The 27,433-nt window shown below is 37.1% G+C and overlaps 1 protein-coding gene across 10 annotated transcripts in view; it reads right to left on the reverse strand.

The window, feature by feature from the left end:
- fmnl3 (formin-like 3) overlaps positions 1 to 27,433 on the reverse strand; it is a 55,121-nt gene that overhangs the window by 3,831 nt on the left and 23,857 nt on the right. For 2 of the 10 annotated variants that reach the window (XM_067371226.1, XM_067371230.1), the window contains 25 exons: positions 26,933 to 27,016; positions 26,044 to 26,124; positions 24,071 to 24,147; positions 19,281 to 19,364; positions 18,816 to 18,950; positions 17,227 to 17,335; positions 16,903 to 16,979; positions 14,979 to 15,072; positions 13,394 to 13,468; positions 13,195 to 13,305; positions 12,889 to 13,038; positions 10,194 to 10,295; positions 8,827 to 9,166; positions 8,278 to 8,361; positions 7,933 to 8,057; positions 7,646 to 7,848; positions 7,328 to 7,562; positions 6,898 to 6,966; positions 6,722 to 6,802; positions 6,509 to 6,638; positions 4,639 to 4,799; positions 4,459 to 4,560; positions 3,645 to 3,737; positions 3,393 to 3,516; positions 1,680 to 1,810 (listed from right to left, as the gene is read on the reverse strand). In XM_067371226.1, the coding sequence (XP_067227327.1) occupies positions 1,719 to 1,810; positions 3,393 to 3,516; positions 3,645 to 3,737; positions 4,459 to 4,560; positions 4,639 to 4,799; positions 6,509 to 6,638; positions 6,722 to 6,802; positions 6,898 to 6,966; positions 7,328 to 7,562; positions 7,646 to 7,848; positions 7,933 to 8,057; positions 8,278 to 8,361; positions 8,827 to 9,166; positions 10,194 to 10,295; positions 12,889 to 13,038; positions 13,195 to 13,305; positions 13,394 to 13,468; positions 14,979 to 15,072; positions 16,903 to 16,979; positions 17,227 to 17,335; positions 18,816 to 18,950; positions 19,281 to 19,364; positions 24,071 to 24,147; positions 26,044 to 26,124; positions 26,933 to 27,016 (3,018 nt within the window). In that variant the 3' untranslated portion in view covers positions 1,680 to 1,718. Of the gene's footprint in view, positions 1 to 1,177; positions 1,227 to 1,679; positions 1,811 to 3,392; positions 3,517 to 3,644; positions 3,738 to 4,458; positions 4,561 to 4,638; positions 4,800 to 6,508; positions 6,639 to 6,721; positions 6,803 to 6,897; positions 6,967 to 7,327; positions 7,563 to 7,645; positions 7,849 to 7,932; positions 8,058 to 8,277; positions 8,362 to 8,826; positions 9,167 to 10,193; positions 10,296 to 12,888; positions 13,039 to 13,194; positions 13,306 to 13,393; positions 13,469 to 14,978; positions 15,073 to 16,902; positions 16,980 to 17,226; positions 17,336 to 18,815; positions 18,951 to 19,280; positions 19,365 to 24,070; positions 24,148 to 26,043; positions 26,125 to 26,932; positions 27,017 to 27,433 lie in introns of those variants that run through there. The other 8 variants (XR_010892858.1, XR_010892857.1, XM_067371228.1 and 5 more) reach the window with 8 other exon arrangements.

A 27,433-nucleotide genomic window follows, 5' to 3' on the forward strand; every position in this document is an offset into this window, starting at 1 on the left:
TATTTACAAAATATTAATCTCTGACATGTTCACACAATGTCTGCTCTCGCCTCAACACACGCATGCGTCGTGGTGCTCTTGTGAACATGCATTGGAGATTAATATTTTGTAAATAAAGTAGTAAATAATGTTTTTTGTGCAAACTTCATCGCTTCATAAAACTGAGGTTCAACCACTGGAGTCCCATGTATTACTTTTATGATGTCTTTACTGCCTTTCTAGGGATTGAAAGTGGTAGTTGCATAGGCTGTCAATGGAGGGACAGAAAGCTCTCAGATTTCATTAAAAACATCTTCATTTGTGTTTTGAAGACTTACAGGTTTTGGAACGACATGAAGGTGAGTAATTAATGACAGAATTTTCATTTTGGGGTGAACTAACCCTTTAAAGTATAAAAATATGCAGTTAATATCAATCTCAATAACTGCTTCTAGTATAAAGCATAGCATACACAGTAAAACACTAACAGAGACACACACACACACCAAAATACAATCACTGCAGTAAGACCATTTAACACATTACAAATATGTCTGAACTGATAGATCAGTGTTCAGCAAGGTTTTGAAAGAACTTTCTGTACACAATGAAATACCACTATATGACCATTACATGTGCTGTAAATCTTGCTGAACAGAACATAGATTTGCATGCATGTGACGATATACAGCAGAGGACGTACATAAACATGTTAGCAGCACAGTGCAAAGATACAGCGGACAAACAGCTTTACATGCAACAGAGATGACAAGAAAAAGATTTCATTCCTGAATCCTTTCCAAAAGACCTAAGACGATACTGTGGAAAAGCAACAATTCTACTATCAAAATAATATAAAGTTTGTACCATCCAATGTTTAGTTTGTATTAATAATATTAGATATCTACAAACTATCACCACCATCTTGTGGTACTTTGTTCTATGCTATTCTATGCTTTGTTTTATGCTATAAAAATGGCTAAATAAGGCCACAGGTTTCTTTCACACAGTGACAAAGTTTCATAAAATATATAATTAGCGATGCAAAAAAGCAATATTCAGTACAAGACCACATTTGGCCACATAAGCTTCAGCACTGTAGCATTGTGCAAATTGTAGCACAGCTAAAGCAATCGAGCTGACGGTAAAAAGGCAGACAGGAGCAAAGCGAGATGAAGCTCCATGATGCCTTTCTTACCCTCCAATTATTTTGTGCTCAAATTTACTCAGATTAATCCCCTGTTCTGCTGGAAAGGTAGAACAAAAAGTTATCGGAGAGAAGATGAGAGTTAGCAGATGACAAACCAAGTGAAACATAATAAGGACTGTTACACAGGCCAAATCTCTCTGGACAATATGACAAATAAAAATACCCTGATTATATATTAATTATATTATATTATATTATATTATATTATATTATATTATATTATATTATATTATATTATATTATATTATATTATATTATATTATATTATATTATATTATATTATATTATATTAATCAGTTCATTTGTCATAATTCCCTTCAGAAAGATTTGGCTGGTCCATGTTTCAAGTATGTGAACAGCTACAGCTTGTGTTTTCCACTATTCCGTTGTGCTTAGGTTAGTAGAGGATGCTGGGTAACCAAAGTGACAGAGTGGGTCATGCGAGTGGTGGTATGCATGCACTTTGCGACTGGTAAGAGAACGGGACAACCTGCGGCATTAGGGGCAGTTTTTTGGGGGGTTTGGGGGGCTAGCAGATGGACTCATCGAAGAGGTTGGTATCGCAGAAGAAGCGCGAGCCCCGTTTGGCCGTGCGGGCTGTGAAGGGGACACTCTTCAGCACTGAGGGAGGGAGGGAAGGAGGTCAGAGACAGAACGTTATATCTGAGATTAAGAAGGAGCATTTGTTCCTAAAAGAGAAACCATTCGTTTTGATCTTTGCAACTTCCTGTTTTTTGTACAAGATGTTCTCAATCCTATTTAAAGGGTTAGTTCACCCAAAAATGAAAGTTCTGTCATTAATTACCCACCCTCATGTCGTTCCACACCCGTAAAGCCTTCATTCATCTTCAGAACACAAATTAAGATATTTTTGATGAACTTCGAGAGGTATATGACTCGTCCATAGACAACAATATAATCACCACTTTCAAGGTCCAGAAAGGTACTAAAGAAATCGTTAAAACCATCGACGTGACTGCAGTGGTTAAACCTTAATGTTATGAAACGGTAAGAATACTGTACCCAAAAGTCAAACAAAAATATCTCCTCTCTTTCCTGTCATTATCCTTACGCAGGTGACGCAGTAAGCACAGTGAAGGCTTTCGTATTTACGTCCGAATGCCGGCTCAGTATTGGCCAAAGCTGATCATGTGAGCAGCACAACGCATGCATGTGATGCAGACAATAATGAGTCGGCGTTCTGATGTAAAAATATATATGAGAATGATAATTTTTTAGATAATTTTGAATAGTCATTATTTTTGTTTTGTTTTTGCGCACAAAAAGTATTATCGTCACTTCATAACATTAAGGTTGAACCACTGCAGTCACGTGGGCTATTTTAATGACTTTAGTACCTTTCTGGATCTTGAAAGTGGTGATTATATTGTCATATACCTCTTGGATTTCATCAAAAATATCTTAATTTGTGTTTCGAAGATGAACGAAGGTCTTACGGGTGTGGAACGGCATGAGGGTAAGTAATAAATGACAGAATTTTCATTTTTGGCTGAACTAACCCTTTAATAGCCATAGAAAACTAATTTACGACAGGCAAAAAAATGATGTTTGTCAATTATATATTAAATCCAGATTTATTTGTGACTGGGGTGACAGAAGAGGAGAAAGTGACTATTCTTCATTCTGTCAGTAATATCTATGGCTTCATATGGCTTATGAAATGTTAAAATAGCAATTTCAGAATTTTAACTTCATATGAAATTCATATGAAAAACCTCTGGAGTACATTTTAAAAAATTAATCAGTTTTTTTTTTTTTTTTTTAAGAATCGTAGCATCAAAAAACAATGAGATTCATTGCCAAAAAAGAATTCTGTGGTAATAATTAAACAAATATAAATAGCCTTGTCTGAGAACATTATGTTAATAATAGATTATAATTTTTTACAAACAATTTATTTAAGGGTGTTCCTGCACAGTTTCTGCAATCTCCTATAGGCATCCTCTATGATTTATTTTACATACTTTAGAAAGAAAAGAGCTTAGTTAATACACCATCTTATTAACTCTGAAGATCCCTGAGAGTTGGTTTTAACTGATATGCACTTGTAAAGTGTTCTGATTGAGCTGAAAGGGCTGTTGTTTAACATAACAGAGAGTGCATTGCTGATGCGGAGAACTGTGGACCACCACAGTGATTCTGGACCCCTGGATGATGGGTTTTGTAGTCTTGCCTAGCCCACCTGTGATAATGTCTTCAATGGTGCCATCTTTGCCCTCATACACAGGCCGGTGGTCCTTGGCTTGTCTGCGGCGGAGCTCTGCGATCAAATCCTGCTGTTGCTGTCGCTTCTTTTGAGCCTGGACCTGCATTGAGGAAACAAGAAATATATTCAGCACTCATGCCACTGTTAACTCATGGTTTGTAACATTTCTAGTATGTTAAACACTTAAAGGGGACTTTAAACACTTTTTCGCTGGGTCTTAGGTTTCACCTTGGGGTCGTGCTGTTTGGCCTCCTGTGCTAGTAGTTTTTCTCTCATTGCTTCCTCTTGCTTCTTCCTCTGTTCGTTTTCCTCCACAGCCTCCTGCAGAAAACAACAGTTCCGGTAGAGGGGTGAGCGTGATCCGGGCCCTGACGCTGCACAAAACACAGGCTACGACCTCACATCTAAACAATCAGAGAAACCTCTGAGAAGGGATATGAAGATGGACGCACACAAACACACAGAGATCTTGGAGCTTTTTGCGGTTCCTCATGTAGACTCATAAATCCACCATCAGAACAATGCGAGGAAGAGGTGTGTGTATGCGTGTGTGTCCGGGTTAGAGGCTGTGAAGGCAAAGCCCAGTCTAAACACAGCAGCTGCCCTTAAATCTCAGCCCAGCTGCCCCTTCCTGTTATTCACCTTCTGCTAACGTCTGCTCCTCCACCCCAGCGCTCTGACGCTGATGCTGCAATGGGGCAGACACTAAAACTAGGATGGCCAAAGGATATAAACACACATAGTAAGTGAGTGTCCATTCAAGGTTTGAACCTACAACCTTTCGGTTAGCAGGCCAGATCTTTCACCACATCATGTTTACTAAACATGCCAGATAACAGATCACGTGGACGACTCCTTCCTGTGCTCAATGACTTGAAAGCAGGTCGGGTTCACCTTCCCCCCTGAGGCTTAGAAAATAAAAGTCTCTTCCTGACCTGATGTCTATGCAGAGCCACAAATGTGTTTTCTCCATGTCAAAATATGAAGATTCATGATGCCGTGCCTAGAACCATTGAGTGAATAACTGAATGGATTATAGTACCTTGTAAGCTCTGATGAACCGTACAAACACTGGGAAGAAGACAGAGGGCGGCGTAGTCTTAGGACTCTCACCAAAGTAATGCACCACATTGTTGAAGGCCTCCTGTAAGTGGATACAGATTTAAATAATCTGGTACTGTTTAATCGCCAGAAATGGTTTTGTAAAAGACAGAAAGGACACCTCAGCAGTCTTGGAGTCTTTCTGTAGTTTGTCCAGCTGCGTATCGTTGGTCTGGTGGAAGCTCTTGAGTACGGCGTGGTCGTGCAGACTGCACTCTCTTCTGACCAGATCCATGCCTTTACCGAGCTCCTTAACATCCAACAGCACGTTCTCCAGGGAGACTGTAACCGAAGATTTGAAATGAATGTAGTTTGAGTTAAAATGGAATTAAATCCAAAGAAAGTCATATAAGTGCTGTATGGTAGATTTTCCAGTTAATTTTTTAGTATGAATTACTCAGAATTGTACTCAGTGTTTGAAATGGTACCAATAGAAATATAGGTGTCACTTCACATTAAATGTTCATTTGTTAACATTAGTTAATGCTTTAGGTGTCATGAACTGAGAATGAAATTTTACAGCATTTTTCGATCTAGGGTACTGGTAACGTCTGCATATGCATTTTTAACATTTCAGGTTGCATAAATTATTCATTAAAAGCAGTTACTGTATTATGAATGAACATGAATTGACAACAAACAATAATATATTTATAAATTAGCATTAATCTAGATTATTCAATTCAATAAAAAATGTTTTTTTTAACGCATTAAATTACTTTAATGAATTAAACCTTATTGGAAAATGTAACCACAATTTGTATTTAAAGGGATAGTTCACCCAAAAATGAAAATTTGATGTTTATCTGCTTACCCCCAGCGCATGTAGGTGACTTTGTTTCTTCAGTAGAACACAAATGATGATTTTTAACTCCAACCGCTCTCATTGAAGTATATGCGCGAGACATCACTGCCGCTGTCAGAGCGCGATCAGACCAAACGAATCGAGTGATGAATGCAGTTGGACATAGTGGTGTATTAGAGGTAAAAAAATGATATAAATACTGTTCGGTCTCTCACACAAACCGATCGTTTCGTGTCTTAAGACATCAATGTGTCGTCACGAGCCGCAGGGTTTAATTTGGACTTGTCTATGCAAGTTTTATTTACTCTTATAGTAGAAGTTCCCATCCACTAGCATTATTTGACAGACAGTAACGGTTGGAGTTAAAAATCATCATTCGTGTTCTACTGAAGAAACAAAGTCACCTACATCTTGGATGCGCTGGGGGTAAGCAGATAAACATCAAATTTTCATTTTTGGGTGAACTACCCCTTTAATTTAATAATCCACAACAATTCAAAAGTTTAGGGTTAGTAATATTTTTTTAAAAGAAATTAATACATTTATTCAGCAATATAAATTGATCAAAATAGAGAGCAAATACATTTATAATGTACAAAATTTTAAATAAATACTGTTCTTTTGAACTTTCTATTCATCAAGGAATCCTGAAAAAAGTTAGATCAACAAAAATATTTCAACAAAAATATTAACAAGCAGATAAATGTTTCTTGAGCATCAAATCAGCATATTAGAAGGATTTCTGAAGGATCATGTGACACTGAAGACTAGTAATAATACAGCTTTGCCATCACAGGAATAAATTACATTTAAAAATATATACAAATAGAAAACAGTTATTATAAATTGTAATATTATTTCACAATATTACTGTTTTTACTGTATTTTGATCAAATGAATGATATTATGCTTGGTGAGGATAAGAGACTTCTTTCTAAAACATAAAAAAAAATGACCCCAAGCTTTTGAATGGTAGTGTATTTAATAAATAATTGATTTGACTTTTTACCCCAAAGTCTTCTAGATGGAGCCAAACAACACAAAGCAATAATGAATTTCCTCTGTTGTGTAACTTTCTTTGAATTGCCAATCTATAAATTCCATTTTTTGTATTTCTAATTTAAATTCCAATTCAGCATCCTATGGGATGTTAATTCAATTCAAATTCCAACCCTGAAGGACATACCTGCTGCAGCTTTATCCACAAAGTGCAGTTCATTGTAGAAGGTAGCCAGATCAGGATATTTCTCTTTGACGACCAGAGCAATGTAGTGGAGAAGTGTCATCTTCCGGTCAGTAGACTTAGTATCTAGCAGCTGAGAGTGAACAACAGCATGAATGAGAACAGCACTGTTATTTAACTACACCATTATGTAGCCACTTCTATAACCAAGCTCACCAGATCCAGACTCTGAAGTTTGAAACCATACACCGAGCCTCTTTTACTACTGTTCATGTAGTTGCCCAGAGCCAGAATGATCTGTGTGGAGACAAAAAAAAACAGTTAAGCATAATGGTTGACAAATCTCAGATGATCTTGAGCCTTTATAATGAACAAGATGAGAAGGCATTTACTTCAAGAATCTTCTTTAACTTTGGAGAGGACTTCACTGAAGCTGATGCCGCGATGATGGCGTTGAGTTGCTGTGGATGTCAAAGAGTTAAAGAGATGGTGATCAAAGGTGATCAAGGACGTGTTTCTAGATGAACATGTTTTGTTGATTCAGGAATAAAATGGTCAAACTAACATACTTAACCCCAAGCCTAACAACTCTAAAATCAGAGGGTTGCAGATAGGTTGATAAGCCTACGCCTCAGTTTAACCCCAAAATGTGAATACTGAATACGAATGTTGTTCCAGGAACAAGGATGTTGGTCAAGAAAGCACATCTTTGCAAAAATACAAAAAAAAAAAAAATCCCCCTAGTTGGTCATTCTTCACTGAAAATCTAAAAACCCACAAAATTTCCCAACTTTCCATTTGTTGACCATCATGGTTGCTCACCGGGGTCAGCATGTTGACATTATCGCTGAAGTTGCCCACAAACGTGATGATGCTCATTCTCTGAGTGAGCCGCTCAATCTTGCTGAAGAGGAGCATGAAGCGGTCTTCCTCAGCAAGCTGGTCCAGAGGTCTCCTCTCCCGCTCGTACTGACGCAGTAGTTTGCTCTCAGCCTCCGTGGGCAGGAACCGCATCAGGCATTCCACAAAGTCCACCGGCAAGGCTTTCAGATCAAACCTGCAACATGGAAATTGCATCTCAGATGAGATTATTGAGAAGATGAAGACGCGATATGAAGAACTTCTTGAGTATGTGCATACGTTTGAATGGCTTTGCAGATCTCCTCTGTGGTCTTGTTGGCCTTGCGCAGAGTGATGGCCAAGTTCTTCGAACGATTGGCATCAAGCAGCTGAACTTTATTGATGGCCTTTTGGGAAACCTTGCTCTTTGAGCATGACAGATCTACCACAGGACCCTGGGCTTTTGTCTTGAACAGCTCCTCAAACTTCTCCAGATCCAACTCCTACACGACAGAACAAAAGCACTTGGGATGGGTGGAGAGTTTCATGGAGCACATACTCAAAATCCGATTCGCGGTCAATATTACCTCAAGCACACGCTCATCATCGATCTCGTTGAAGACGGTGCCGTTGATCTGGTTGGGTTTCAGTGCAGTCCAGTTGAAGACAGGAAGACGGAACTTGGTTTTTATTGGTTTCTTGATACGTATGGCTATGAGAGATGAAGAAACATAAGGGTCAGACAATACCTTAACTAACTTAGAATATATATACTTCAAGAATTCAAGAATATATATATATATATATATATATAATTGCATATGACAAGATCCTGAAAGTGATTTGTCACTCAGTTTGATCTTTTGTTGTCAACAAATTGGAGCCAAGATACTGTAATACACTTTTCTTATTACTATTTTTTTAATTATTACCTGATAAGCCGACACTAAGGATGACTGATGGTGATGTTCCAGGTAGAGGTGGAGGAGGTGGAGGAGGAATAGGAACACACTCGACTATAAAACAAAAGAGACATTTAATAAATTAGCATGTGTTGATTTTCACTCTTTATTTTACTCTTAAAAACTGTTCCTAAACATTCAAAAGAGCTTAATGGATATTTAGTTAGTTCCAGTCCAGCTGCTTCCTCAGCAGAAACTGCTCCTTAGCAAGAGGAAACACCCTTAGCTTTTCCTTTTCCTGCTATGCGTACAACGACTTGTACATTTAAAGGTCTATAGCTTAGAATGAAAAAAATGTGCACAGCTTCGCCTTGTTTTTTCTGTTTTTCTTACTCTACAATAACTCTAATAAAGTCTCCATAATCTGGAGTTTCAAGGGAATCCCTATATATCCGCTTTCCATTACCAGTGGGCTTGCGCTGGTGCCGAATCAAATCTTTACCCTGTCATTTATAATATTACAAAAGATTTCCATTTCAAATAAAATTCCTATTGCTTTCCTGGCTATTCTTTGAGTACCTTCTGAAGGGAGTGGTGGGGCAGGTGGAGGTGGTGGTGGCGGCGGGGGTGGAGCAACAGCTTCAATAGGACAGGGTGATGTGGCACCTGGACCTCCACTCCCAATCATGCTTGCAGTAAGTGAGCCCAGGTCTCTCAGAGAAGCTCCAGCTGCTGCTCCACCACCCAGAGCCTCAATGGCAATGTCCCCATCAGGCTGCTTGCGTAAACGGATGGTGCCCTGCTGCTCCAACTCCAGCAACCGCTTCTCGATGTTGTTGTGCCTCTGGAAGGCAGCGTCCTTCTCCTGGATCATCCGCCGCAGCGTGTGCACCTGTGAGCTGGCGGACTCATACGTCTCCTGGATCACCATGAGAAGGAAGAAAGAGAGGTAAAGAGTCCGGTCAAGGATGTTGGGGTACATACAACATATGCAAATTCCCCCCAAAAAACTATGGTGGATAGATGGATGTTTTTAGGGCTAAAAATGTTCATGCACATTTTGTTTGGTTTTGAGTGACAACTGCATTATACAAAGTGACTCACAGCCCAATTTTGAGAGCACTTTTGGATGATACTTTATTTGATATATAAACATGGATCCTTTTAATATTTTCGGGGTTCCCAATATAGTTGGGTAAACTTCTATAGTGATGAACAAACTACAACAAATATAATTTTTATGTTTGACCCAATAGCAAAAGAAAAAATAAACTATCCATGAAACATCATTTCTATGACATTCCAAAAGAGGAAAAAATTATCAGGAGATTGGATTAAGTGAGTAAGAGAAAAAGAAAAATGTCACATTTGTCAAAACAACTCCCTCAATACAATACTCCCTCAACCTTTGTATTAGAAACACTCACGCAGCAGTATTAACCAGTTTTCCGTAAATGAATGCCAAGGTAATATAACACCGTATAGTGTTATAAATGTACATTAAATAAAAAAAGAATATATCTAAAAAAAACTGCTAGATTTACAATGTTAATGACTGAAAAGCGTACATTGTACTTATTTGCCATGGTATTTTCTTTGATAGTACTACAATAAATATCAAAGTATATCCCCCCCCCCCAAAAAAAACAAAAAAACAACAGCAACAAAAAAAACATGGTAGTACCATGGTAAATGTCAAAAACAAAAAGCATGGTATTTTACTCTGTTATTAGACATTTAGACATCTAGTAAACAGACTATGCAAAAGCTACAAAGGATTAATAATCAGTTCTTACTAATGACATCATTAAATAATGACTTCATTAAATTCATCATCATCATTCGCATTACTTATTCATATTATACTTTTATTTATAAATAAATCATTATATGAGCTATTTGCATGTCAAGCTCATGAGTGAAGTGATTGAGTGATCGTGGCCTACCTTTATGGCTGACAGTTCCTTGTCTTTGTGTAACAGCTGTTTCTCCAGGTCTGCTACCTTCATCATGGTCTCATTTTCAACATCTAGAAGCTTCTCTGTCACCTAGAACAATAACAAAAGGAGCATGTGAGAAAACAAGACAGAAGAGAAGAGGGAGAGGCAGTTCTGAGCATTCGATCCTATAGACATCTAACCCATACCCTTTTAAGCTTGCTTCTGTGTCTCTCACTCTCTTACGGATCAATAAAAGATTACTTCCAGCAGTATGACACAGCAGATGAGGCAGCATCACTTTCACTTTTGAAGCAGTGGAGATTACACACATAGTGGAATATTTGGGGAATTCTATCCTCCACCCCCAGCGAGAGCAAAAGGATTGTTGTGTGATTCTCTGGTCATTTCAAGACCTTTGCCATGAGCATAACTTAGCCCAGCAGAAAGGCCCACTACCGAGTCAAGATCAGAGGAACAATCTGAGGTTTGTTTTCACACTGCCTGCATACTCAGATTGACAAGCCAGTATGTGCTAAACTAAGCATTTATAAGGCCAATCAGTCTGCGAGTCAGATTATAAATTGCATTTTAAGATTCCTCTGCACCAAAAGTGAATGATTAAGCTGTGTATGCTGCTTTATGTTGTCGATGAATGTTAGGGAATAACTCTGCATTCCCTGAACTCTCACTGAACTATGATAAGGGTGAAGTCATTAAGATATTGGAAGTGACAACATGACTGACTGAAAATTTACTGCTACAGTTTTTGAGAATCTCTCTCTCTCTCTCTCTCTCTCTCTCTCTCTCTCTCTCTCTCTCTCTCTCTATATATATATATATATATATATATATATATATATATATATATATATAGATAATTACATATATAAATATAAAATTACAGTTTTTTTTTTTTACAGATATGACATTAAAAGTAACTATGAAAAAAAATTAAGTGTAAGCGATATAACCAAATATTTATATTATGATGGTCATACATTTTTTTTGTCAAAATATATACACTACCATTTCATTTAAAATAACTGCTTTTCTTTTGAACTTTTTATTCATCAAAGAATCCTACAAAAATGTTTCCACAAAAATATTAAATAGCAATGTTTTCAACATTGATAATAATAATAAGAAATGTTTCTTGAGCAGCAAATCACCATATTAGAATGATTTCTGAAGGATCATGTGACACTGAAGACTGGAGTAATGATGCTGAAAATGTGGCTTTCCCATTTCCAATTTTTTTAGCACACATCATGAACATGAAATTGTCCAGCCATGACTTCCTGTTCCACAGGAGTATAAACATGAGGAAACACAAAGGCCAAATTTCTTTAATCATTCACCACAATGAGTAAAACCACAAAATATAGTTCTGATGTGCAGCAAAAGATTGTTGAGCTTCACAAAATAGAAAGTGGCTGTAAGAAAATACCTAAAACATTGAAAATCCCCATTTCCACTATCAGGGCAATAATTAAGAAGATCCAATCAACTAAAGATGTTACAAATCTGCCTGGAGAGGACGAGTGTCTAAATCGTCTTAATGCACACTGAGGAGCAAAGTTTGAGTGGACAAAGACTCTCCAAGGATCACAGCTGGAGAATTGCAGAGATTAGTTGAGTCTTGAGTCTCAGAAAGCCTAAAAAAAAAAAAAGATTAAACAGCACCTACATCACCAAGTTGTTCAGGAGGGTTTCAAGAAAAATCCTCTGCTCTTATCCAGAAACAATCTCCAGCATATTCAGTTGTCAGACAAGACTGGAACTTCAAACAGGATCTTCTATGGTCAGATGAAACTAAAAAAAGAGCTTTTTGTTTTCCACACATGGATAAAAAATACCCCATGCCCACGGTTAAATATACCGCTGGATCTTTAATGTTGTGGGCTTATTTTTCTGCTGGAGGTCCTGGACTCCTTTTCAGATACATGGTATCATGGATTCTAAATTCTAAAAAATCAAAACCTGACCGCTACTGAAATCCAATAATAGGCCGTGGTTGGATCTTCCATCAGGACAATGATCCAAAACAAACATCAAATCCAACACAAAAATGTGTCTCTGAGCACAAAATGAAGCTTCTGCCATGGCCATCTCAGTCCCCTGACCTGAACCCTACAGAAAATGAGTGAAGTGAACTGAAGAGAAGAAGCACCAACATGGAGCTGGAATCTGACGGATCTGGAGAGATTCTGCATGAAGGAATGGTCTCTGATCTCTTGTCAAGTGTTCTTCAAACTCATCAGGCATTATAGGAGAAAACTCAGAGCTGTTATCTTGGCAAAAGGAGGTTGCAAAACGTTTTGAATACAAGGGTGCCAATAATTGTGGCCAACGTGTTTGGGAGAAAAACATTTATTTCATAATGTAATTTCCCCCCATTTTCAATTCTTTTCCTTCAATGAAAGGTTATAATTTCGTGAATTTTTTGAATGAAAGATCAAAAGGATAAACAATGCAGTTTTATTTTCACAGCTGCTTTTGCTCATAATTACTAAGGGTGCCAATAATTGTGGAGGCCACTGTATATTTAGCGTCATTTGTGTTCACAGTGCACAAAATGGGGATTCTTAAAAAGAGAAAAACATAAGACGGGGTGCAGCTATTCTATTGCTATTCTACACATTTTTTTAATAATAATAATAACATTTAGCAATAACGAAAGGGAGTAGTTAATGGTTCTTACATGTGACAAATGCTCTTCCAGCTCCTCCACTTTCTCCAGGGCCACATTCTTTGTTTCAGCGTCCTCCAACAGACCTCCAACATCAAACACATTATCCAGGTAAGCCTGGATCTGCACCGACAACTTATCACTCTCTGTGTGCTTGGATTTCTGCGAGGAAACACGGGGGATTTCATAATGTTTTATCATGTGGTTACTCTAATTTAATAATATTTCAAATAAAAAAATATATCTACACAATGAACATTTTACTTCCCTATTTAAACACTGAATAATTGTAGAGTATTTTGAACATTGACTGAATACCTCCAGGAAGTCATCAAGCCCCAGTTTAGTGAACTCGTACTGCAGATGTACACGGAAGTTCATGTCCTCAACCGAATGGACCACAATGTTGATGAACTGCATACAAGCCACCTGAGACACAAACACACACAATCAAACACATTCATGTCCCACACAAACAAACAGGTACAAAAATACAGAAGTGCTTTCATGCACCTACCATGAAGTCAATGTTCCCATCTTCGCTACGGAAATATTCCATCAGCTTCTCAAAGCGGTGCTTCTCCTTACAAACCTGCAGATATTTTTATTTAGTCAATCACAGAAGCACAGTTACCCCTGAGTCCAGTCAGATATGTCAAGTGTTAAATATTAAAGGATTAGTTCACTTTAAAATGAAAACTACCCCAAGATTTACTCACCCTCAAGCCATCCTAGGTGTATATGACTTTCTTCTTTCTGATGAACACAGTCAGAGTTATATTAATAAATATCCTGATGCATCCAAGCTTTATAATGGCAAAGAATGGGACCAATGAGTATGAAGCTCAAGAAGGCTTAATAAAGGCCTTCTGAAGCGAAGCGATGTGTTTGCGCAAGAAAAATATCCATATTTATGAAGTTATGAAGTAAAATATCTAGATTCCGTCAGACCGCATTCTGATTTAACTTACGAAAAAAGCGTAACTGACATTGCGTCAGTTACTGATGTCAGATATTTTACTTTTTAACTTGTTAACCATGGATATTTTTCTTATACAAATGCATTGCTTCGCTTCAGAAGGCCTTTATTAACCCCCTGGAGCCGTGTGGAGTATGTTTATGATGGATGGATGCACTTTCTTGAGCTTCATACTCGTTGGTCCCGTTCACTGCCATTATAAAGCTTGGATGCGTCAGGATAATATAACTCCGATTGTGTTCAAGAAGAAAGTCATATACACCTAGGATGGCTTGAGGGTGAGTAAAGCTTGGGGTATTTTTTTTCATTTTAAAGTGAACTAATCCTTTAAGTGTGATAGCTATAGCCTCACAAATAAACATCCTACGTTGAATAATTTGAGAAGAACAAACATCTAGTTCTCAAAACAGCAGAGTATGAGGTTATGGGTTTCACAGAAGATGAGATGGAGAAATCAGACTTCATTATAGACTATGGAAAAAGAAGGGGATCAAAAAGGCAAAGGAGCTATGTTTAGGCCTCACATTTTACCATGGAAGAATAGAAAAATTACAAAATATGCTGCTATTAACAATACTACTTACTATTTAAAGTACTTCAATCAGCTTCTTGTTTGAGTTAATAACGCTCTGCTGAATTAAATGTGGAACGTTTAATTCATTAGTCTAAATTCAAAGTTAGCTCAACCACACACTCTTTGAAGACTAGTTCTGCCAGTCTGCTGGCAGTATTTTATTTCAGTCTCTCTCACAGCATTGTTGTAACTGCTGTGTTGATTAGCTCTCCTACTTTCTCAGGATAGAGTTGGGACAGTTACGGGGTAATTGGCCCATTTCCGGTATTTAAATGACTAGGCAAACAAAACTCAGAGGTTGAGTGAACGGTTGAGTCTGCAGGCAATTCACTCCCCCCAAAACACAGATCCTTATCAAAGATGTGGGTTTCATGAAACGACTGGCTTAAGATGTGGTGTTTTCCCACAAATGCATTTGGGAAGCAAAAAATGGACAGCTAATTGGCCTTATATGTGCACAAACTAAAACAAAACAACCTTTTTTAACATTTAATATAGCATATATGTTTTTTGTAACACACATGCAGGTGTATATATCCCAGGATCTACCTCTTTGAAGTTATCAAACGCTGAGAGGATGATTTCATGACCACCTCGCACCAAACACACAGCAGCCAGCAGCTCCAGGACCAGCGCCTTTGTTCTACGGGCAGAACAAAAGCTTCTGTGAGCATTCAACTGGACTAGAGTGGCAGAGCAGGACTCGCACAATAAGAAGGGTAACATTACCAACTTGACAGATCATTACCCACCCACACCTGCTTAGATCTATCCTTCAGGGAGAACAGCAGCTTTGTGTCCATTGTTATACAATTTTCAAAATCAGAAACATGATAGCGCACTTTCATCTTGAGCCTCTCATAGGGGTCATGTGTGATGCTGAGTATCAGTAATTGAAGGTGGGGTAATTTTTTTCAGAGATGTTTTGAAATGACACAATCCAAGAAACCCTTTACAGCTGTGATTGACTGGTAGATTAGTGCACTGATTCATTGAGCTCAAGGAATGATGCTCTTCAAGATGTAAGAAAGGCTGGGGGGTTTTCTATGTTTCAGTCTGAACTGATCTAAGCTTCGACTACAAATGCACTTAGTCAGACTGACACTAATCCGCTCTAAAGAGTTCATTCTTACCAAACAAATGCACAACTCTAATCCCCAACTTCACAGAGTAATGAAAACTAAAGGCCGCTGAAAGTATTGCATTAAACAGGCTCAACAGTTATTTACCTACACTAAAAAATGATCGCAATTTTAATGGTAATTGTCAGTTTACAGTGAAATACTCTTAAATGTACAGATTTTGGAAGTGACAAAGAACAAGTCATCTTAAAGGATTAGTTCACTTTTAAATAAACTTTTCCGGATAATTTACTCACCCCCATGTCATCCAAGATGTCCATGTCTTTCTTTCTTCAGTCGAAAAGAAATTAAAGTTTTTGCTGAAAACATTCCAGGATTATTCTCCTTATAGTAGACTTGAATGGGCACCAGACAGTTGAAGGTCAAAATTAGTTTCACTGCAGCTTCAAATTGTTCAGAACAATCCCAGATGAGAAATAAGGGTCTTATCTAGTGAAACCATCGCTCATTTTCTGAAAAAAATTGAAAATTATGTAAGTTTTAACCAGAAATGCTCATCTTCAACTAGCTCTTCATCTTCTTCTCTATTTGAATTCCAGCAGTGTAGATGCTGCTAAGCGTAATAGTGCCCACCACAGGCCAAAGTTTGAACTAATTTTTATATGCAATATGCTAGTTCAATAGTATATAACAATTAGTTCAAACTTTGGCCTGTGGAGGGCAGTAATATACTTAGCAGTTACTACACTGCTGGAATTCTAATAGAGGAGAAGAAGAAGAAAGCTAGTTCAAGATGAGCATTTAAGGTTAAAACTTGTATAATTTTCAATTTTTTTCAGAAAATGAGCACTGGTTTCACTAGATAAGACCCTTATTTCTCATCTGGGACCGTGTTGAACAGTTTGAAGCTGCAGTGAAACTAATTATGACCTTCAATTGTTTGGTGCCCATTCAAGTCTACTATAAGGAGAAAAATCCTGGAATGTTTTCATCAAAAACTTTAATTTCTTTTCGACTGAAGAAAGAAAGACATGGACATCTTGGATGACATGGGGGTGAGTAAATTATCAGGAAAAGTTTATTTAAAAGTGGACTAATCCTTTAAAATTTATAGTAAAAGACCATATATTGGCATATTAAATGGCTGTCTTTTAAATTTCACTGCTTTTACATTGTTTTTCTATGTAAACATGGACGTGGCTGAATTCTGTGCTCGAATCTCATGTCTTTTGCAGCATCTCATTCATGACACTACTTTCTAAAAAAGTTAAAAGTATTAAAAATATGTGTCTCTAGACCTTCTATTTTTTCCATTTCATTGCCCTGCTTCTCACTTCTTTAAACACAAAAATATGTCCCTTAAAACTGTTAAACAATGGCTTAATTCTTACCTTGGGTTCTTATTGTTCAAACTCAGGGCGATTTCGTTGACCGCATGTGCATGAGACATGACGAGGTTGAAGCCATACTAGGGTGAGAAAGGAAAAAGCAACGTGGTTTGAATATGAAACATTTACCACAATGCAATGGTTATTCAATAAAGATGTTGTGCTGTCTTTGTAAACTGGACAGACACTGATATTAAAAACAATCTGGAGGGTAACAGGTAATTTCTTGTGCTTGATAAGATTTAATACTACTTTAAATAGTACAGTTTCAGAACAAGCAGACATCCCTGAGGTTTTTGTGACCAATCAGGTCTGTGCATCCTGTACCTGATAGTTCATGATTGCTCTGAGGCACATGATGCACACATGCACATCATCCTTTTGACTGACTAATCTGGAGTTTTTGATGGTTTTGCTGTTGGCAGCTGTGCCATAGCTGTAATAAAAGGACAAAGTTAGTAGTTGACAAGAGTTGTGTTTGATTTGACAGAACACACACCCACAAACAATCACTCATACGTGCCACATAAAGAAATACTTTCATTCGCGTGTGTTGTCTACCGTCAGGAAGTGTGGCTTTAGCTCAGTGGGCAAAATAATGCACGCATGTGACTCCAAGTTTCGGTGCAAAGCGCTAATGTTCCTATCATAGCGTGAGCACACTTATTATAACCAGTGAAGTGAGACAGGAACCAAACTGTGAAAAGGCAGGAACAATAGTTGACACTTTCCCCAAATAGGGTTGAATTACTCATAACGCAAAAAGACACAAAAAGTTTTTGATGTGAAAACCATTATATTTATTATAGTTATTATATTTTTATTAAAGTTATTATCGAATATAAAATTAACCTAGGATGAGTAGCTAATTTAACACATGTTAAACTGTTGTATTAAAATGGTTGTATTAAAAAAATTGCATATGTGTATCATATTAGATACATTAGGCCTATTGCTCACAGTGATATAGGAGAATATGGAGAAGGAATTCCCGAGGAGCAAAAACCCACCTCAGCTTTATTTGCCCAAACTGAAATATGCCAAATATTGGGGCAGTTGCTGAAATTTATATAACCAAAATGTAGGTGAAAATCTGATAGCTTGTAATGTAAATGTAAAGAGATATTTAAAACAGTATAGCAGACTACTTACACAAAATGCATATAAATAACAGTTGACCGTCACCTGTGACAGCAACATAATGTCAGCCCAGATCCGGCCCACATCTGAACCGCGTATAATCCACATGTACCAGATATGGGCCGGATATGGGCCACACTATGTTGCTGTCTGGGACTCTATATCTCCCAATAATATATCTTAGTAGGGAGATACTTAAATACTTAGTTTGATCAAAGCTATGTACAAAATCATTTTAATATTAGATTTTAAAAAATACCATTTTAAAATGATTTTTCTCAAAAATAATATGGATAGTCAAGTAAACCCAAGTTGCTTCAGCCCAGTAATTCATCTTAAAATATTACTAACAATATAAAAGATTAAAAGATATTCTTCTGTTCACTTTATAAAAATCAGTAAGGATTTCACAGCAAAAACACAAGTATACCATGACCTGAAAGTGGATGTATAAATATAAACTATCAATCAGACAACACAAGGCATGTTGATCATGTTGATAATTTAGACCTTAGAAATTTGCATTTCCAATGTGATAACTATGCTTTATATAGTTACTCTGAGGCTCTTTTTTGCCCTGTTGTTGGAAAGTGCCAATTTTTCAAATTTCTTAAAAAAAATAAAATTAAAAAAAATAGTGCATTAACTATTTCTATTTAATGAGTTGTGATTGGTCAGCAGCCTAAACCAAACAAATGCAAGTTATCACATAAGCGAACATACAGTCATTTCAAAGCGAGGCAGAGCGTAGCAAGCACAAGCAGGCCAGTACATACCGGAGGACGGATTGCCGCGCAGAGCGCACCAGCGTATTGCAGCCGTTCTGGTGCAGATCCTCGATGGACCTGCTCCAGGACTTAGCCTTGTCCAGCGAAAAGTCCTCGCCATTCTCCAGCCCTTCAAAATCCAACCTGAGCCGCGTACACAGGGAACCGCACATACGGAGAGCAGGGGGTAAGGGTGGGGAGGGTTAGCAACAGAGCTCAGTAACCAGGGTTCCAGGGTTTTGCAGAGCCACATAGGACCATTCAAGCACATTATAGCAAGGCATAACAAAGCACAAAACAAAATGCAGCGCACCTACAATGAGGCATCCGGCAACCTCATAATCATTAAACAACAGTGAATTCATCACAGTCCTTATCTACAGCGGAAGCCTGGCTTCTTGTTTGGATCTTTTAAATGGATTGGCGTGTTGTGAAGTTGACTGTGGTTGGTTGTTTTTACGGTGTGTCACTTACATGACGGCACACTGGGCGAAGGAGAGATACTCCACCAGGATGTCCAGGCCTCTGTTCTCATCGTTGAGGAACTCACGAACCCACCTGCCACATTAAACAGACAGATGATGTTAAAGGATTAGTTCACTTTAAAATTAAAATGACCCCAAGACTTACTCACCTTCAAGCCATCCTAGGTGTATATGACTTTCTTCTTTCTGATGAACACAATCTGAGTTATATTAATAAATATCCTGACACATCCAAGCTTTATAATGGCAGTGAATGGGACCAATGAGTATGAAGCTCAAGAAAGTGCATCCATCAATTATAAACATACTCCACACGGCTCCAGGGTGTAAATAAAGGCCTTCTGAAGTGAAACAGTGTGTTTGTGTAAGAAAAATATCCATATTTAACAAGTTATAAAGTAAAAATCTAGCTTCTGCCAGACCGCCTTCCCTATTCAACTTACAAAAAAACATTTTACTTTTGAATATGGAAGTTGTTTCCTGTTCACTGCCATTATAAAGCTTGGATGTGTCAGGATATTTATTAATATAACTCTGATTGTGTTCATCAGAAAGAAGAAAGTCATATACACTTAGGATGGCTTGAGGGTGAGTAAAGCTTGGAATAATTTTCATTTTAAAGTGAACTAATCCTTTAACATCCTACTGAAATCAAACACTTTATATATACCACCATTCAAAAGTTTGGGGTCTGTAAGTATAAAAAAAGTATATTACTTTTACTCAGCAAGGATCCAATAATTTACTAAATGTTGTTCTTTCGAACTTTCTATTTATTAAACAATCCTTAAAAAATGTCTCTCTGTTTCCAAAAAAAATATTAAGCAGCACAATTGTTTTCAACTTTGAAAATAATAAAAAATGTTTCTTGTGTACCTTTTTTTACCAACCCCAACATTTTGAATGATTGTGAACATCTAACAACAATCAGATAAGATTAACAAAGACTAAAACAATGTGAAAAGGACAGAGACAAAGATTAAAAAAAAGTGTGAAGAAATAAAGCTTTTTTCTCTAGACTGTCAACGTGACATCAAACTTAAACCACAGACTGACAAAAGAACATGGGCTTATTGTTAAGGATTCACCACCGGACACTATTGCAACAGAAAACAAGTGTTTGTAATCTTTATAATCTTCAAAATAGACACTTAAATTTTAACTATAATGAGTGCCGGCGGTGTTCGGGAGTGAAGTAGTCCTCCACAACTGACAGCAAAGTTTAGTATAGAACACCCATTTTAAATAATCCAATCAATTCCCGATGGATAACATCAAGCCCTTTTTTATTGTTGAATTTCTTATTGCATTAAATACATCATATTATAGAAGAAGCAAATGTTGTTTCATGTTGACTTTAAAATCCAAAGACATTTTCAGCCTCAAGGCTGCTCTGAGTTGTCTGGTTTGGCAAGACTAAGATGGAAAGTCCATCATAGAGGCTAGTTTTAGATTTCCTTCATTTAGCTCCAGATTTCTGGGGGGGAAAGTCAAAGCAAAAGGAATTCCCACCATGCAGAGCAAAGGAACGTGGAGATCATAGCTTGAGAGAGGAGGTTAAATCTCTGACAGTGGGAGTGTTTAGACTGCCTCCCCTGTGCAAACATTCACATATATATACATGCATTCTTCTGCCAGTCTCTCATTTTCATTCTTATTTTACCTCTCGAACACAAACTGTAATGATTAGTTGAAATCTATCACTATTGTTAAATGGCCATGGATGCATCAGAAAAAAAGCTATGAGACTCCCAAAAAAGCACAAGAAAGACAGACAAAAAAAAGTGGGACTGAGCAAGAAACAGACTTTTCACATTGAAAGGTGGTGGGGGCTCACTCCATCATCAGCTTCCTGTCTACCACCTCCCCCTCCCCGCTCCCCTTTAGACTCTTTTCCTGTCCGGCCAGATGCTATTTCAGATTGTCTTGGCAAAGCAAGGAGTAGCACATCGGAAAAAGCCCAGGGATCGGACACATGCAATAAACAGTCCTCTGTTCCATTTCATCCAGCCCCAAAAAAGTCAGTGAAAATAGCCTGCCTATTCTTTTCCTTTTGTTTTTAATGAGAAACACATTACCCCTAGATTTTATTAATGCAGGAGAGGAGTGGATTGGTTATTTATGGCTCACACAGAAAACAAAAGAAGTAATTCAGAATCATATTTGACCAGTGTTTTCTGAGATTTTGCTCACATACTAACTGTGCGTGTGTATGAGTGTTCAGGAAGATACTTTGAAACTGTAGTTTGCCAAGCTAATGTATACAGTAATTTACTAACTATCGATAGTTCACCCAAAAATGAAAATTCTGTCATCATTTAAGCACCTTCAAGTTGTTCCAAACCTGTATGGATTTCTTTGTTCTGCTAAACACAAAAGAAGATATTCTGAAGAATGTTGGTAATCAAACTGACCTCCATAGAATTTGTTTTCATACTATGGAAGTCAATGGGGTCCATCAACTGTTTGTTTGGCCAAATTCTTTAAAATATCTTATAATAAATAAATAAATTCATATAGGTTTGGAACAACTTGAGTGGGAGTACATGACGAAAGCATTTTAATTTTTTAGTGAATGATCCCTTTAACATTTAACATCCCTTTTAAATATTTAAAGGTGCCCTAGAATTAAAAATTGAATTTATATTGGCATAGTTAAATAACAAGAGTTCAGAACATGGAAATGACATACAGTGAGTCTTAAACTCCATTGTTTCCTCCTTCTTATATAAATCTCATTTGTTTAAAAGACCTCCGACGAACAGGCGAATCTCAACATAACACCGACTGTTACATAATAGTTGGGATCATTAATATGTACGCCCCCAATATTTGCATATGCCAGCCCACGTTCAAGGCATTAAACAAGGGCAGTACATCAGGATCTGCACAGCTGAATCATCAGACTAGTTAAGCAAGCAAGGACAACAGTGAAAAATGGCAGATGGAGCAATAATAACTGACATGATTCATGATAACATGATATTTTTAGTGATATTTGTAAATTGTCTTTCTAAATGTTTCGTTAGCATGTTGCTAATGTACTGTTAAATGTGACCATCGTTTCTAACTGTATTCACAGAGACAAGACTGTCGTTATTTTAATTTTTAAACACTTGTATAAAACACTCTGTATTATTCATAAACATAACTTTATTCTTTATAAATCTCTCCAACAGTGTGTAATGTTAGCTTTAGCCACGGAGCACAGCCTTAAACTCATTCAGAATCAAATGTAAACATCCAAATAAATACTGTACTTACACGATTAGACATGCTGCATGACGAACACTTTGTAAAGAACAATTTTGAGGGTTATATTAGCTATGTGAACTTTGTTTATGCTATTAAAGGCAAGCGTGAGCTCCGTGGGCGGGGAGCAGGAGATTTAAAGGGGCCGCAGCCTAAATCGGCTCATATTTAATGATGCCCCAAAATCTATGTGTATATTGTATCTATGGGGTATATTGAGCTGAAACTTCACAGACACATTCAGGGGACACCTTAGACTTATATTACATCTTTTTAAAAGACGTTCTATGGCACTTTAAATATAAGATTATATAATTTATAATTTAAATATATGATTTCAAATATCAAAATTGATGCTATAAAATGTTAAAATATTACAAAAATAAAATGCTAATTCTTTAAAAATATTTTTATATTTTATACAAAATATTTAATAAATAATGTATATTTAAATAATATTATTTTAGTGCAAATTAGCACCAAACAGCAGCATGTAACTGAATATTTTGCTACAAAAAAATACCTCAAATGAATTGGTACTATGTGGAGACTTGGATCGATGAAGCATTATTTTTGTGTCCTTCATTTGCACGGTCCAAACAAATAAATTCATTTTTCCAGTGGTATTTATGAATGTGAACTGTCATTTAGCATACACAATGTGACACTTAAATATAACACTGTAGCATTTTCATGTAACAGCTGGACTATTAAAAAATGCAGTTAAGTTGCTAATGGCTCTAGGCCACTACTGCTAGTTAGTTACTTCCCATCTCTTGTGTGTATGGGTTCATCCAGTTGGTACGGATGTAACAAAGCGTGCTGTTGTGTGTGAAGGGTTTCACAGTTTCACAACACATTGTTTTTTGTATTCATAAGTGTGTGTGTGTGTCCTTGAAAACGGAATATAAACAGTGAAAAGATGTTCCTAGTTGTCAATGTTTCATTGTACCTCATTGTGCTGCAGATTTGTGTGTCACTGTTTTGTCTGTGTCCATCAATGTGAGTTATAAACCTTTGTATGTGTGTGTGTGTGTGTGTCCTTTCACACACGACATTGTTGGATGCTTCAGGCTTCCTGGCTCTCCGGCATACACTACTCAGCTTCCTGCTTGCTAAAGCTGCTAAGGGGGTGGCGGGTGAGGGACGAGATGAATAAAAACCATCTGGACGCTGCCGAGGTCTACAGACAGCGCTATAAGCACAGGGAATCTGACAGAACAGCCCAACAGCAGGGATTTGTGCAAGGGCAAACACTACATCTAGCTTTCTACAACAGGAAGAACAAAGAAAGAGTGATTCTTTAGAGGGGAAAGCCAAACAATACCACAGCTTCCCACCCATACAACTAGCAGTGCTATTGTTCCCCCCACTGTATACAGGAGCCTCATAACCTCACTGCATTGGCTGCTGGAGGATCATGGGATGTTACTCCTGGTGATTGCTGGGAGGGGTATTTGTAGAGATCAGCACAAGACGAAGAGATGTAAAAGAAGGATTAAATGAGAGGAGACGGGAATTAGTCACCCTATGTGATTGGTTCTCAGTGATATCTCCAGCTCTCGCAAGACTTTGGTGGATTCCTGGACCCTCCTGCGGAATTTCTGCACACAGAGAGAAACAACTGATGATTATCGGCATGTTTGGAGAAAAACCTCATCATAATAAAGTTTTTTGAAACATTTCAATAAACACTAACTAGTGCCGGGTACTAGACAACACTTCTGGTTAAACTTTTAGTACTCAAAAGATGTCAACACAAATGTCCTGCACAGTAAAACCAACCGCTCGGATTATAGAAACTTAACTGATCCTGAATATTTGTATTTTTTTTTTCTTGCACATACACTGCCATTCAAAAGTCAAAGTCTAAAAGTCTAAAATACAGTAAATACAGTATTATTGTGAAATATTTTTTCAGTTTAAAATAACTGATTTCTATTTTGATATATTTTTTAAAATGTCATTTATTCCTGTGATGGCAAAGCTGAATTTTCAGCATCATTACCCCATCTTCAGTGTCACATGATCCTTCAGAAATCATTCAAATATGCTAAATTGAAACATTTCTTATTATCAATGCTAAAAACAGTTAAAACTGTTGAATCGGTTCAATATTTTTATAGAAAATGTGATACAGTTCAGGACATTTTGATGAATAGAAAGTTACAAAATGACAGCGTTAATGTGCATTTAACATTAGGAATGTCTTTACTTTCACTTGTGATCAATTTAATGCATCCTTTCTGAATTAAAAAAAAAAAAAAACAGTAGTGTATTTTCTAAACATTTTTAACTTTTTTTTTTTTTTGGTTTGTTTCCCTCCCTGTCTCTGGCCTTTAGAGTTAAAGGTGCCCAAGAATACTTTTTCACAAGATGTAATATAAGTCTAAGGTGTCTCCTGAATGTGTCTGTGAAGTTTCAGCTCAAAATACACCATAGATTTTTTTTAATAAATTTTTTTAACTGCCTATTTTGGGGCATCATTAACTATACACTGATTTTGGCAGCGCGCCGCCCCTTTAATTCACCTGCTCCCTGCCACACGAGCTCTCAACTATATTACAGCGCATTTACAAAGTTCACACAGCCATTATAACCCTCAAATGGATCTTTACAAGATGTTCATCATGCATGCTGTATGTAGAATGAAGTTGTGTTTATGAATTATACAGACTGCAAGTGTTTAAAAATGATAATAGCGACGGCTCTTTTCTCCGTGAATACAGTAAGAAACGATGGTAACTTTAACCACATTTAACAGTACATTAGCAACATGCTAATGAAACATTTAGAAAGACAATTTACAAATATCACTAAAAATATCATGTAATCATGGATCATGTCAGTTATTATTGCTCCATCTGCCATTTTTCGCTATTGTTCTTGCTTGCTTATCTTGTCTCTGCACAGATCCAGATGTTAATACTGCCTTTCCTTGTGTAATGCCTTGAACATGAGCTGGCATATATGCAAATATTGGGGTCATACATATTAATGATCCCGACTGTTACGTAACAGTCGGTGTTATGTTGAGATCCGCGTGTTTTCCGGAAGTCTTTTAAACAAATGAGATTTACATAAGAAGGAGGAAACAATGGGGTTTGAAACTAACTGTATGTCTTTTCCATGTACTGAACTCTTGTTATCTAACTATCCCGAGGTAAATTCAAATTTTGATTCTAGGGCACCTTTAAAGGGGCTTTTTTTCTTTGCTGTTGATTTACTTCTATTTAAAGAATTTGTCCATCTTTAGTAAGTTGTGGAAGTTTAGAACAAGTAATTTTGTCCAGTTCAGTTTCAACAGATAGTCTTTTTGGACAGGGAAGGAAATTTTAAGTTTTAAAGCTACAATATTTTTTAAAACCACATTCACTACAAACGAAAAAAAGGGCAGTTTGATTTCTCACAATACACCCCTTTTAACTGCTTTAATCATGTTCACATGCAAGCAGCTGAGAAACAGACACTGGTTATATTTTCTAGAGGAGGATGCTGACCTTGCGTGTGACTCTTGGGTCTAAATATCCACGTAGTTTCTGGATGTATGTATGTGGAGGATTCTTTACTTGGAAACGCTCCTAACAGAAGAGGGGAGAAAGTTATACACAGGTTAAAAACATCAAACATCTCTAATAAAGTGTTCTGTTTTATCTAACACATACACATGTTCTTAATCATGTTGTTTGTTTAAAAAACTTGAACATTATTGTTAAACTATGTTGTTGTTGTAACTATGAACTCCCTTTCATAGTTTGTCAAGATGCATGACTAGACGTTTATAAATAGTAGTTTTACAAGAAGACGTACTTGAAGTCATCATTTACTGCTTTTTCTGCATGATCCTGTATTTAACAAGATGTGCCAGTTTACTTAATGGGACAGTTTCTCTAAAAATGAAACTTCTGCCATCATTTACTCACCATTACTCATTCCAAACCAGCATGACAGTATGAACTCAAAAGAAGAAATTCTAAAGACTGTACAGGCTGCTCTTTTACATGCAATTACAATGAATGGGGATCTAAAGTACCATAAAATTATCATAAAAATAAACTATATGACTAATGGAAAACTTCAGTCCCCATTCATTGTATGGAAAAGAACAACCAGTACGGTCCTCAAAATGTATACATTTTGGGGTGTAGAGTTCCTTTATATAAGACATGATCCTGTAATTAGCTTTTTCTTATGGGTAAAAAAATATTAAAATCTGAATAACTTTCGAAGTGTCTATAAATGGCAAATAACTTGTGTAATAATAATAATTGTTAATAATAATTTTAATAATAAGGTCATGTCAACGTCCATTCCTGGATGCATGTTGTTCCGGACTGCATTACAGAAGCAAGGGTGTAGCATTAAAGTGAGTCACTGTGGAAGCTGTACCTGGTCACAGATAAGGTCCCACTTCTTCTCATTATCGTACTGCCGGAGGAGACGTGCTTTATCTGGGGGCAGGTTCATAGAGTTCTGAAAAACAGAGAGCGTTTTGCATCAGAACACACAGGAAGTCGTGTATTCCGCCATGTACCCATGGCAACGACCTTGCAGAGACGTCTCTGCTCGTTTTCTTTGGGTCACAGTGGTTTCTTGCCAGACACGAGAAACCCTGCAACCTATGAGCTCACGTCCTGTGGTGACTTCTTATATCCTGTATAAAATCATATTTATCTTCAGAGCCTGAGTCAGATATCATGAAAATCTTTTTACCAAATTCTCCATCTCAAACTAGATTTTTACACTTTCTGAAGAAAATTATTAACAGTGCTTGCCGTTGCGACAAATGTGGGTGATTGCCAGGGCATTGCTATGCAGTTGCTATAGAGTGTGTTGCTATGTGTTTACTAGGGTGTTGCTAGAAAGTTACACAAAAAATACCTGAAGTAT

Source organism: Chanodichthys erythropterus, chromosome 20 (assembly GCF_024489055.1).
Source record: "Chanodichthys erythropterus isolate Z2021 chromosome 20, ASM2448905v1, whole genome shotgun sequence".
In the NCBI taxonomy this organism is placed as follows: domain Eukaryota; kingdom Metazoa; phylum Chordata; class Actinopteri; order Cypriniformes; family Xenocyprididae; genus Chanodichthys; species Chanodichthys erythropterus.